This window comes from Aythya ferina (genome assembly GCF_964211825.1).
Source record: "Aythya ferina genome assembly, chromosome: 1".
NCBI classification, from domain to species: Eukaryota; Metazoa; Chordata; class Aves; order Anseriformes; family Anatidae; genus Aythya; species Aythya ferina.
The window spans coordinates 164,750,349-164,764,210 of NC_140296.1; the positions used below are offsets into that span (position 1 = coordinate 164,750,349).

The window sequence follows — 13,862 nt, forward strand, 5'->3', positions numbered from 1 at the left end:
CAATCTAAAGCTATGATGTTTGTAGCCATCACTTACAGACAGAAATAAAAGATACTTTTTGGAGATCCCCTCCTCATGTTATTGAAGGAATGCACCTAGTGACTGAATCTGAACAGTCTGGATTAATCTGCCTCATGGATGATTAACTCATGCTCTTTATTCATGTGGAAATTGGTGATACTGTTAGAACAGCCATTAGCGGGTCTGAAGGTATCTTAAAGAGCTTGATGATATTAAGTTAAAGGGGCTGGTATTCTTATCAGTCCCTGCAGGTGAGAATGAAGGTTCATTTAAAAACTGATAAACCTGTTTTTTAGTAATTTCGAAACCTCTTTTCCAGCTTCTTTGTTGCTAAGTCCTTTAATTTCCCATTCTTCTTGGTAATACTGTCCCTATCTCAGAAACCTTAGTCTCTTTTCTCCATAGGCACACAGAGAAAATAAGAATAACAAGGTATTACTACTGCTGATATTCTTTGCTTGTGCTGGTGTACATCTCAGCGTTCTGATCCACAATAGGAAACCTAGCTTCTGTCCAGCTTTGAGGAAGGACAGAAAAATATACTGCCTTCCTGTATGAAACCGAGATTTCTCACTCATGGAACAACATCCTCCCAAGGACACAGTGAAGTCCTGATTTCACTTCTCTCAAAACACTTAGAGAGCATATTGCAGATGATTTGGACTTTATGTACACTATAGAGCTTGATTAAAATTCAATGATCTTGACTTAGCTGAATAAATTGTCTTAAAACAATAGGATACAATTTTGTAAGACCAAGTACATAGTTCTACATGTAGACAGGAATAATCAATTACAATAATACAACACAGTAAACAGTAGGTTAGGTAGCAATTTATCAGAAATTTGAGATTATTGTAGACCACAAGCAACATGAATATGCGATATCATGCCTGTATGAAATGACAGACATAGCCTTGTAGTACAGAGGATTAAGTGTAGTTTTCTAAACACCTGACATAATTCCTCCACTGAATTAGTAAAGCCTCAGGTGCAACACAGGACACTACAAGGTCAAAACAGTTTAGACCAGGCCCAGACAACACAGAAAAAAGTGAGTATATAAAAAAAAGTTGCAAGGGGAAAAGGAATGAATAAGTCCCTGATCTCTGTGATTGATCTGTGCATAAGACAGCATCAACAACCACAACAAAATTTTGATTATTTCCAGTTTCAATGGATTTTTATTTCATATGGAAAAAGACCACACTTGTACAGGACTACTGAGTTGCCTGCAATGATTTGCTGAACTAGCTATTACAATTTATAGAAAGCTTATAATCTGTCTTGATGTACTACAGTTTTAAACAGTATTTGCCACCACATCTCAACTATCTCATGGAAAAATCCTGACCATTCCTTGTAGTGAGGACATTATTTTTGCAATCCTAGACATGAGTTATAAGGAAGAAACCCTAATTCTCCAGCTCAAGAGGAGAGTTGTGGTACTCGAAGTATGGCTGAGTGGGAAGGTGATACTAAAATGTATTCTTCGTTACCGTTAAGAAATCATTATTGCAGCTGTGTATCACAATAGTTTCTGCTTCGTTGTTCCTCTCTAGTAAAATTGCTGTTGCTCAACAAGAGCATCAGAAATCTGTGACAGAGATCTCTCTTATAGATTTCCATATTTTTTCTTCTTCAAACCTATTTAACATACAGTATTAAATTGCACAGATACAAGGTCAGTTCTCTGGTTTTCCAGATCAAAAGTATAAGTAGACTTAGAAACCAAAATAATCAAGGATGTTTTCTGAGCTGTAATGAATACCTATGACAAAATTCAAGTTATTGTTTTATCTCCTAAAACAAAAGTGTTGTGTTAGCAAAGCACAGATTTCAGTGATTATTACAAAAGATAATTATTGATTCAAAATGGAATTGCATTTCTGATTTCAGGCAGCATACATTTCTTCTGAAAATGTAGTGTTGTTAAAAGTGAAATAGAAGTCATTGGTCACAGAGATATCCAACAGCTACTGATCTTTTTAGCATGTTTTCTGAGTTATGCTTCTAGAGCAAGTCTGAAGTTCATATTACCAAAGCATGTTCTATAAAGAAACACTTAGGCAAGGTTCCTCAAATTATGAGTCTCAAGAGGAAATGTGTTTAAAAAATATAACTTTCTTTATTCAGTTAACATGCAGCAATTGCTGTGCTGGGGCTGACAACAGCAGTTCTGGTGCTGTACCAAGGCTACTTAACTGCAGTACCTGTCACACTTGTGATATATGAATTTGATGTTGATTTCACAACAGTTTTGTATGAAAGCACAGAAGGAACTCTTAATTACCTAGTCCACTTAAGTTTTGTAAGCAGTACTTGATGTTAAACATTAGCATAGAAGGCAATAGAATATGGATACTAGGAGCCATAGACATTTGAGGAATTTATCAGGGCTATTTTTTATCCCACTACATTTTATTCAGCATACAAACAGCTCTTGCTTTTTTATGATTTACACCACAGGAGACAATGTCACAAGTTTTCAGTAACAAAAAGAATAGCATGAATTACCATATCTGCCTGCTACTACAACATAATTTCTCTATTTGTCTTGATGATTTCTTTAAGCATTTCAGAGTTTCCTGTTAGAAAGGTGCCCAGATATGTCCATCTGACTGGATAAAGTCTGACCCATTTCCATCAGACTTTTTTTCTCTGATCAGACATAAAGTCTCTTCCTCACTGGTCAAGCTATTTGCTTCATTGGATTAGAAATTTTTAACTCAGAACCAATAAAAACTACTTTTGTCTTTCACTTTCTGAAACATTCAGGACTGGAGAAACAGTGCCAGATCTTTTCAGAATATTCAGGTAGTGAATTAGCATTTCGGGATCTTCAATATCAGATCATGTAACAAATTTCTAACATGGATTAGATGAATAAGGGAGCTCATATCACAGAAGATGAATGCCAAATGAAAAATATGTGCCCACTAAAATTCTTCTGGGTACTCATCCAGTTGTCTTGGGATCCCTTTTCAGAAAGTCAGGGCTAAAGCTTAGCTAAGTAAGTTTTGGCTTACCAATGTATAAAAAGAACCTAGAGATCTTATTGCGATCTCAGAAGAGAATCTTCATTCCCAATTTTGGTGGTATATCAACACCTCCATGGAAGAATTCATGCTGGATTTGAGACCCTGTAACAGCTGCCTTATTGGCCAGTGACATCAGAACCAGATGGTTTCTATTAGACAATATTAATTTATTAATACAGAGCTTTGTCTGTATATAAAAGCTGAAGGGCTACAGGGTCATGTCCTCAAATGACCTACCAGTTGAAGAAATGATCAGTAGCTGAGAGGTTTACTACACCATGCTCACTGGAATAGCTGTAATAGTAAGTCGAACAGAGAGGGACATTGAACAAACAGCATAACTTCTGACTATAGTCCACCTAATCAAGATAAGCAATCCTGGCAACATAGTATTGTCATTGATACAACTGAATCTCTGCTAATGAACTTTGACAATATTTCTTTTTCATTTAATGGTCCAGGCTGAGGCAAGACATCCTGAAAAGGACATAGGAAAGAATGGATGCATTTCCTCACCAGGCAACAACCATCCTGGTTAATCTAGGTCCAACAAAAATAGATACTATGTACTACAATGAAATCAGTCTACTAAAAAGGCACAATAAATCGCCTAAATTCTTTGGAAATAGAGAAATACTTTAATAATTAACACTGTCCTTACCTAAAGTTTTGACAGGATCAGAAAAGTCAGAATCTGTAAATTGTCCTTTAACATTAGTTGCTCTGAACTTAAATCTGTAAAATAAAACAAAGAAAACTAATTAACTTAAAGTTTACTAATTAACTTAAAGTTTATGTGTATTTCCTTAAAAATATTTAATTTAGAACTATTGAAGTTTTAGCATAATATAACCTGGTATCCTTATCCATCTGTAAAAGTAGCATTATGACAGACATCTAGGACTCAGTGTCAATATGTTAAATGTATAATGAAACTATATGAAGCAGGTTATATATCTTGAATTTGGGCTTATTTAATTTAGGAACTCAGTAAGCACTAAAAAATAAAAAATAATTGTCTCCCATACTTCCACTTCAGACAAAAACTTGAAATTAAAACACACAGTGATATTTCAAGCTCCAATTTTTCATTATTGAACTATTTGTTTTGTTTATTTATTTATGTATTTATACATGTTTGTGTAAATATATATTTCACTTAAATGTTTCTCTTGGACGAACATACAGGCAAACATACTTACAGGTACTGTTTTCTTGGTTTCAGTGGGCCGTTACATATTTTATCTTGACTGCCTGGTATCATACATGTGGTATCAGCGCCTATGACATATATCTCTTCTTTGCCACTCAGATCTTCTTTTCCTTCTATACATGGTGGGTTTGGAAAGCCTTCATTTGTAAAATACGGTCTTGGTCTGTTGAAGTAGGCATCATACCACTTAGTAACATTCCCATCATGCTGAGCTATTGTCAAGAAAAGAAATAATCAGAAATAATTTACATTCTAATCAGATTGTAAATAAGTTAAATAAAAGATTATTTTTTAAGGACTTAGCATGCTATTAGTGCCATTTATACAACTAAGGCTGTAGCTCTCTTTTTAGGTCTCTAAAGACCCCACACCACCTGTACTTTGCTAAGAGTAAGTCAACTGAATCACAGATAGAAAACTTCAGTGTCAGTTTCACACATAAGATGTGCCTGTAGAAGACATCACTCGTACAAGCCATTTACTTTGAAACTGGGAATGTCTAGCAAAGACAGTAAGAATTGTTTACTCTAAATACAGTTTCATAAATGAAATGACTACTTTTGGTCAGTACTGAGCAACTCTGACAGGAGAAATATCTTCAAAATATCTCTTAACATGGTATTTAGTTCAGTTCAAGAGAAACTTCACAGAAATAGCTATGAAGTAAATGTCTCTAGGATTAGTGCTGAAATACATCATTCAGAAAAAGGTGAGAGACTGTACCACTTCATGTGAATACTTTACCTCCACGCTTTTAAAGATAGCAAACCAAGCAAAGTAAATACCTGGAATTTTTCCTTCTTAGGTAAAGTAAGCCTGACCGTATGATGTCCACTCATGAAACTCCCACACACATTGGTAGGCAATTACTCAAAAGAGTATCATGAGACTGGTCACATGCGTAAGTGTTCATCAGCCCATACAAGGGAATACGCATTCTAACCCCACAGTCTACAGAAGGGATTTATATAAATCCCTCTGCCCCCATTATGAAATGGAAATATCAACTGCACATGACTGCATTCTTTTACAGGCAACACTAATAGCAATAGAAAAAAAAACTTGAAAAAAAAAAGTATTATATTTATTCATCCTTCACAAAAGCTAAATGTGTTTATTTCTTCAAGAAGATGAAGAAAATATAAAGAAAATATAATGATAACAGTAGGGCTTCATTGGCAAGTGTTCTCAAAACTCAGGCTACAGGTATTGTGGAAGACTCTTTGCTGTTAGTACTGCTGTCACAGCTAAAGTAATTTTGTCAGCTGTTTTCTGACAAGTTTCTGGCAACCCCCCTCCCCCCCCAAAAAAGCTGAAAATAAATCTGTAAAAAACAGAAAACAATTTTCAAGAGAATATATAAAATTCTACCTCCAGCTTCCGCAACAAGAACCTGTATCTTCTTGATAGGTCCATGATCATCACTGTAATAGCAAATTGGCATTCTGATTGTAATTGTTGTGGCTGTGACAAGTAAGGCCCCATTGGTATCATAAACAGGTGCTGGTTTCTTTTTGGGCTGCGGTGGTTCTGTTTTTAAACAAAGATATACCACAGAGTTTTGTTTTACACTGCAAGTACTTTGTTCAGGCACATGGCTGTGTTATGGAAGACAAATCATCGCCATATTTTCAGGGACAATTTAATGTCTTTATTCATGCTCTAAGCCTCAAAAAACTGTATTCTCTTAAATGCCTCTGCATATCAGTTTTCCATTAAAAAAAAATAAAAACATTGTCTTAGATTTTCAGAGGAATTTCAGCCAAAAACTGTATTTATATTCATGAATATGACACCGTATACCTAGCTATACCTCCATTATATTCTTCTAAGCTGTTTGCTGATGGTAACTAAAATATGCCTGCTTTGCTGTGCTGCACATGGTTTAGCAAATGATTAGTGACACATAGCAAAACTGAGCACTGCAATTCCAGGCTATCAGTTATGTGCTCCCATTCCTACTTCCTCTAAAAGTACACAACGGCACACAACTATGTAGTCACAGGTAGAAAAGCAATTTCTTCAGCATTTATAGAGATGTCAGAAAAAGTGCACTTTTTGAGATATACCTTTGATATCCATGGTTATTTTCAATTGAATTTTTGGTCCTGCACCAGCACCATTAATTGCATACACCTTAAAAAAAAAACACTTGTTAATGAGTATTTGTACTAGCTTCAAATCATCCAAATCTAGATATATCTGAAGCAACAATGAATGCTGAAACACTCCTTTTACGTCATTCACACTTTGATAGATTTTACCTCATATTTCTTTACAATCCTAAGTACAGTAATCCTTTATCACTTGTAATGTAGCTCTTACAAAAAGGAGAAAAAGAAACCTACTTGAACAGTTCTGTTGTCACCTCTCATGTATGATTCTCTGATTATATGAAAGGATTCTTTCACATAGAAAGGGACTCTGTCAGGGAGTACAGTGACAGGAAAAAGGGTAACAGTTTTAAGCTGAAAGAGGGTAGGTTTAGGTTAGATATTAGGAAGAAATTCTTTACTCAAAGGGTGGGGAGGCACTGGAACAGGTTTCCCAGAGAAACTGTGGATGCCCCATTCCTGGAAGTGTTCAAGGCCAGGTTAGATGGGGTTTTGAGCAACCTGGTCTGATGGGAAGTGTCCCTGCCCATGGCAGAATGTTTGGAAGTAGATGACCTTTAAGGTCCCTTGCAACCCAAACCATTCTGTGATTATATAACTACAAGCATATTCTTCTAGTAAGCTCCCCTTGCAGAACTGGACCTTTCATCTGAACCAAATTTGCAATGCAAGTGCTGGAATTAAGAGAGAAATTTAGTCTTGTGCCCGTGACAATGCTTCACAGGCTGCTTCAGTAGGACATGAACTTGTGCACAGCTACCACTAGTGATGTTTTGGGCTGCCATTCATTCCTCCTCATTGTTCCCCCCTTTCCTCAGACTTCACATTCTTCACAACCCAGCTAACATTCTCTGTATGACAGTTTTGATTTGGCTTAGTTTTGTGTTCCGTATCCAGGCTAATCTCTCAATCACACCAAAGAAAAAGTATTAATTCTTACGCTGACATTATAGGTATGTCCTCCTTTCAGTCCTTCTATCATCGCAGTGACCGACTGATCTGTTTTATCAATGACACTAAGGTTGTGGATCTGGATAGCAGCAGGGTCATCTTCATTGTACACCATAGCTTGATACACCTGAATATTCCCATTTGGTTCAGATGGCGGCACAAATGTCACTTGGAACTTTGTTACCTCATCAGGTATCTTCTGAAATGTTATGTTGTTAGGTGAGTCTTCAGGCACTGAAACAGACATTTAGTGATCCACTTAAATCAGTTCACTACTATGACTATTAGAGTAAAACCTGAAAAATTACAAATTATACTTTCACATTATCTATATTTCATTTGTATTTTCTGCTTTTACCAAAAAATCTCAATTTTATTACTTACGTAAATATTTACAAAGACAAATGAAAGTTAAATTTAAGTATTATTCTTGATGATAGCATTTAATGCTATAAATATTAAAAATAATTGTTAGATAACCCTCATTAGTTTCTACTCAGAAAAGTTTCTTCTGATTTTCTACTCAGAGAGCCTAAAGGCACCACTGTACCTTGAAATATATCCTGAGGTAAACAAATCCTCTCATGGGTTGACACGCAAGAAGCAAGTGTTAGTCTTGAGTATCCTTTCTTGAAAGCCTTCCCTCAACAGTGAGCTCCCTCCCAACATATAAACAAACCACCATGCTTATCACAGCTAACTCTAAGAAAAAAGTTTTCCACTAGCTGATGCCCAGACATATGCAGGAAATTACAATGGGTCAAACAAGTGTTTCTGCTTCTGTCCAAAATTGTATCAGAAGCCAACAACCACACAAACACAACATGAACTTTTGCCAAAGACAGTTATTTGTCAAACTTTTATTCCAGTAGTTTATTGTCAAGACAGCAGAGGTATAAATCATTTTCCCAATGTCTCTGTCTGAAAGAAAAAGGCTGTAACATTCTTTCCAGGCAGCTGAATATTTACTGCTCTACCTGAGCAGACAAATATGTAGCATGACCTCTAAACAGTGAAATGAAGTAACTGAGAGTAAAAACATTCCCTCAGACAAGGATTTAGATGCAGTTGTCAATATTCCTTTTTTTTTTTTTTAATTTTTATTTTTTTATTTTTTTTTATTATTTTTACCCTAGCCAATATATAATAACTCAGATTTCTCTGGAGGAGTAAAGTCTATGTAAATTAGTCCTGTCTTCCTCAGATACTCAACTGTGTGCTAGACTATGCAAACCAGATGAGATGAGATGGAAAAAACAACTGTTCTTCATTGTGGTTACCCAACCTTCTAGTGTATCACACTTTCACATGAAGGAAAAGGCTACCAAAAAAGGTGGCTCACAAACCAAAAAAGATAGCTCACAAGACAGACTCAGATACCAAAATATTTAATCTTCATTCATTTTTCCACAATAAAAATCCCTGGGGATATAAACAGGTCATGAAAACCTTAGAATTTGTCATATTAAAGGCATTATATATATATTTACATATATGCACACACTTATCCTAACACTAGGGACATTAGATTTTCATACATGGAAGGAAAGATAAATGATAAATACAATCACTATGTAGTATATGCTAATCTGAAATTAATTTGAATATATAGATAAACTGGTTGACTTGGGGCTAACCTCACTATAGATAAGGAAATTGTACTTTAGATGGAGTTGATAATTAGTTTGAATGAAACAAAACTTCAATGTTTTTTTCAGATTTTTTTTTAAAATATCCTTAGTGAACCACTCAAAACTTGCAGAAGTAACAGATGGAGCACAACCAGGAACTATGTATATTAAGATAGAACTATATCTTTCCCATGTACATGTTTATATTTTCCTAAGCAAATGTTGTCTACTTTACTGTAAAGCCTCTTGGTGTCATGACTCCTCATATAGTTCCTCACATTCAGTGCTCAATTATATTTCTCTGAAAAACTTAATAGCATCAGCAGGTTTTTCACCTTAATATCTACCTCCTTCTCCAGATTGTTTTGAAAATGTACAGCTGACTTTAGCACAGCACTTTTGGGCTACCAACCTCCTTCCACTAATAATACACAAATTATGTCCTAAGGTCAGTACAGGTGCCATTTATAAGCAGTGTGATCCAAATCACTTAAAGGTAAATCTTATTATTTATTATCACCATAGTTTTCTTGCTGATTGGCACCTTCTAAACATTAAAGAAAAAAATATTGTGAGAACAAATCTGCATTAAAAACACACCATTTCTTCAAAACTGTCATTTATCAGATGAAAGAAAAACAGCAAACTTTGATCCAGATGAAGTGGAGAAAAATACAAACCTGCTTCAAAAGTGGATACAATTACTGGAGAACTAGCCTTGCCTTCAATGGCTGCAGCATTAACGTCACCCGTAAAGGCAATGATTACTACAGAATATCTTGTAAATGCCTTCAAATCAGAAATTTCTAGGATTTTACCCTCATCATTTGTCTTCAGAAACTGGGCTTTATAATTGTCATTATCTACCTGCAAAATAATAATTAAAAAAATATAATAAAATATTTACAAGATTTCAAACAGCCAACAGCAGGGTATTACTATTTGAACACCATATTTAACTTGTATCTCACTCCTTTCCTAACCGCTGCACAGCTAGAAAGCTGCACAAGGGGGTATACACCCACCCCACTCATGTTGGTTCTTAAACACTTTGTGTAATATGGATGTAATGGGTTGGAAGGAAATTGGTGCCCTCTTCCACGGAGCAAACATAGACCAATTGGCAGACAGTGGGTCAAGAGAGCAGTACTAATCTGAAATGGGAAACAAACTAGGCAGAGATCCAGAAGATGATCGGCTATATAGTTTTAAATGATTTGGAATACAAAAACAAAAAGAAAATTGGGTAGCAATGTATGATGTTGATAGCACCACAGAGAAAGCAATTCTTCTTGGGATTCATTAATAACAACACTACTACTAAGACAGTAGAATGGGGTAATTCTATCACAAGAAGAGCTGGAAGGTTTAAATAATTGGGGATTAATCTAGAAAGGGAAAGGTGGCAGAAGACAGTAATAACTTCAAAATATAAGAAGGATGTTACTGAACTGAGGATAATCCATTGGTTTTGGTGTTTGAGAAAATACAAATAAAAATGATATTTTCACTAAAAAAGATAATTATTAAATATTACAAAAATTGCAACAATATACCTAACCATATAACTAAGGATGTGACTGTAATGTTAGTTAAAAACAATACATGAATAAATAAATTAAATTAAATAAATTAAATAAAATTAATAAAAATTAATCTAAGAATAATCTATGGAAGGTTGTTGAGCAGCTTTCCACACTGGACATTTTTAAGAACAAGATAATGAATTGCCTGTCAGGAAGATTCCAGGTATGCTTGTTTCTGCATTACAGCAAGTATATGCACAAGATTACTTATTGAGATCCCTACATCTAAAGTAATCTGTAGTTCTGTAGAAAAATATACAATGTTGAGCTTTATATCCAATCTAATCTTAAGTTAAAAAAAGGAGAAAGATAAAATATGTTTGTTTTTTTTTTTTTCTAGCGTATGATCAAGTATCATTTTCAAAATTCTTTTTATGTCTATTCCCACTACTTCAGTTAATGATGTTTTCATTATTGTTTCTTCAGTATGTTATTTGAAAAGAGGATTAGGAAGCTGTACAGTAGTTTTCCCACTGGATGCAATCTGTATTAAACACAGCTGCTAAAACATTAGAATAGTTCAATCATACCTTTTATTTGACAGATATGCATCTATCCCCACTGAGAATTAACCTGAACTAAACTTTCTGATGGACTTAACAGACATTCATTTCCTGGGATGGCCATCAAGGGCTTTTCCTATCTGACTATCAAAAATTTGGCATATAAATATTTATACCAGAGCTAAAATACAATCACAACAATGCATCATTATATTTATATTCTTTCTAAAGTTGTATGGTTTGGTTCCATTTGCCTTATAAAATCCAAATACATTATTAAAAAATAAGGCCTAATTAAGGCCTTTTAAGAATAAATATGTCAGAGTAGAAATCTGAAATTATTCTGTTCTGTGAGCCAATTTTTGTAAATCCTTAAAAACACTCAGTTGAGAACTAAAATGAATGAGTTTGTACATACAGAATTTTGTGGAATTTGGAGTCTTCACAAAATTCTCATTGGGAAAATAAAACATACATCCAAATTTTCATTGCAAACATATTGTGACAGGTATATTGGCCTTTAGGAAGTAGCAGATTTGTCTATTAAGAGAATTATCTACAGAACCAACACCTGTAGCTATTGATCATTAGAAAGATAACATCAGGTAACAAGGAATCCCTGAAGATAAAATGGCTTACTTGAAATACTCTCAGGCAAAAAAGTACTACTTTTTAAAAACAAAAACAACTTGTGGTTTATTAATGGTTGTTTTAAGGGCAGTACAGGATGAAAACAAAAAGGCCATTAGAGATTTTCTCTTATGCTTTTTTTGCTTATAAAGATCAAGAAGAAAGAAGTGTTATTGCTGTGCTACCAAAATACAGTTAATTTGATGGACAGAGCACCAAGTGGAAAGTGAAAAATCTGGTTTGACTTTAAAATTGGCCCTCTGATGCACTGTGTAACTTTGTACAAGTCAATTCTGATTGCTAGGCTCTTCACTCATCTGTAAAATTATGACAATGACCTTTTTCTTTGGATTAAATATGTCATTATCATTTTTACTGGTAAACAATATCATTATTGTTGGAAGAAGGTACACCTCTGCAAAGCTCAGCTATTGTTTTGCTGCATACAATTATAGCTAAACCTTTATTGTGCAAGATCTATTAGCACACATTCTTTCATATCAATTAATTAATCTATCTCCCATTAAGAAATTTATAAATGTGTAATGAATTCTTTTTTGGAGTTGATGTGAAAATGGATGCTTCAGTCATATAATTTTTCACTCCAGTTTATGTCTATGCTATAACTTCCATTAAAAAAAAAAAATAAATTGTTGTGAGTTTTTATATCACTAAGCATCTGTATTATTATAAAAAGTTGAACAGAGTTGTCTTACTGAGGCAATGTCTATAAGATAGCATGTTGGTCCAGTAATGATGACAGGTTCACTCCAGCTGATATTAATACTGTGAGGAGATGTAGCTAACACCGTCACATTTTCTGGAGGACCATCTGGAGCTACAGAAAAAAAATGCTTATGTGAATCACAGCCAGAGAAGTTCACAACAAATAAACCAGCAATTTTAGCAGCCAGTAGAGATTATTTTTCTATTTGAAAATAAAACTTTTTCACAATTTTACGATTGTAGACTGCTTAAATAATTATATATATATATATATATTTGTTCTCATTTATGAAGTATACACTGGGATTTAGAAACACAGCTTTTGTTAAACATATCACAGCATTTATAGTGTCTTAAATGTCTACAACATCATTGTAACTGGAAACTACAGGGTTTTTTTGTTGTCTTTTTTTTTTTAATTACAGGTTGATTACATGCATTTTGCATCACAAACAATATATATATATAGCTATTTACATGAAAAGGCATGCATAATATACAGGAGAAAGTTTATGTCAGACTAATCATGCAAAGAACAAGAAATTATCAAAATACAAGGTCTTCTGCAAGCTGGAAAAGATTTCCAACAATGTTGGACAGTACTGGTTCAAAAAATATATACAGAAAAAAAAATCTAGGTTTCATTTTCACTTACTCTTAACATGTTGAGAAACTCTGGAAAATACATACCAAAAACTAGCAGGAATTGTAAGAAGGGAAGAATGATCACATTAAAAAATAGCATTTCCTAAAATTTTCTTTGTCACGGTGATATGTGAATTCACCTAGTTATTTCTTACTCATAAATGATAAATTTATTATGTTCTTGAATTCATATAACAATACAGAAACTCTCAGAGTAAGTGGCATTACTTTTTCTCAATGCCTGTGGTAAATTTGGGGAAGCTAAAATTTGGAATACAATGGACAACAGATTTGTATATAATGCCATAAATTTGCTCCATGGTGCCTTCTTTTTTTGTCTACTACAAAAAAGACAACTGTGACATATACCAGTGAACAGTGTGTTATAGAAGGCACAACAGATTTGTACATAATTCCTTGGCTTCATGGTGCTTTTTTTTTTTTTTTTTTTTTTAATCTACCTGAAAAAAAATTACAACAGTGATTAACACATATCAGCAAACAGTCTGTCAGAGAGTTTTATGAGGAAAATTTTAGTGTATACAAAGTTACTTAGCTTGTCAGGTAGAAAATATTAGGAAAATGAAAAATAGCACAGAAGTTATGTAACTATTGAAATTAGTTGTGAAGCCTCACGAGGAGAGATTTTGCACTGTGAAGGTGCACATTTTGCACCATGTTGGCAGAATAAAATGGGAAAAACTGGGAGTTGAGAAGGTGCTGTGAAGAGTTCAGGATATTGGATATAGGAGGTAGAGTTGTGTGCCGGGATTAGCAGGAATATACTAGACTTTGTAGGAA

General features: G+C 34.2%; 1 protein-coding gene across 4 annotated transcripts in view; it reads right to left on the reverse strand.

Moving 5' to 3' along the window:
- The window catches only part of PTPRQ (protein tyrosine phosphatase receptor type Q), a 135,990-nt gene that overhangs the window by 29,973 nt on the left and 92,155 nt on the right, over positions 1 to 13,862 (reverse strand). For 3 of the 4 annotated variants that reach the window (XM_084523870.1, XM_084523869.1, XM_084523868.1), the window contains exons 44-50: positions 12,407 to 12,528; positions 9,652 to 9,838; positions 7,330 to 7,574; positions 6,345 to 6,411; positions 5,647 to 5,805; positions 4,265 to 4,487; positions 3,724 to 3,797 (exon numbers count right to left, since the gene is read on the reverse strand). In XM_084523870.1, the coding sequence (XP_084379996.1) occupies positions 3,724 to 3,797; positions 4,265 to 4,487; positions 5,647 to 5,805; positions 6,345 to 6,411; positions 7,330 to 7,574; positions 9,652 to 9,838; positions 12,407 to 12,528 (1,077 nt within the window). Of the gene's footprint in view, positions 1 to 3,723; positions 3,798 to 4,264; positions 4,488 to 5,646; positions 5,806 to 6,344; positions 6,412 to 7,329; positions 7,575 to 9,651; positions 9,839 to 12,406; positions 12,529 to 13,862 lie in introns of those variants that run through there. The other variant, XR_014694410.1, reaches the window with a different exon arrangement.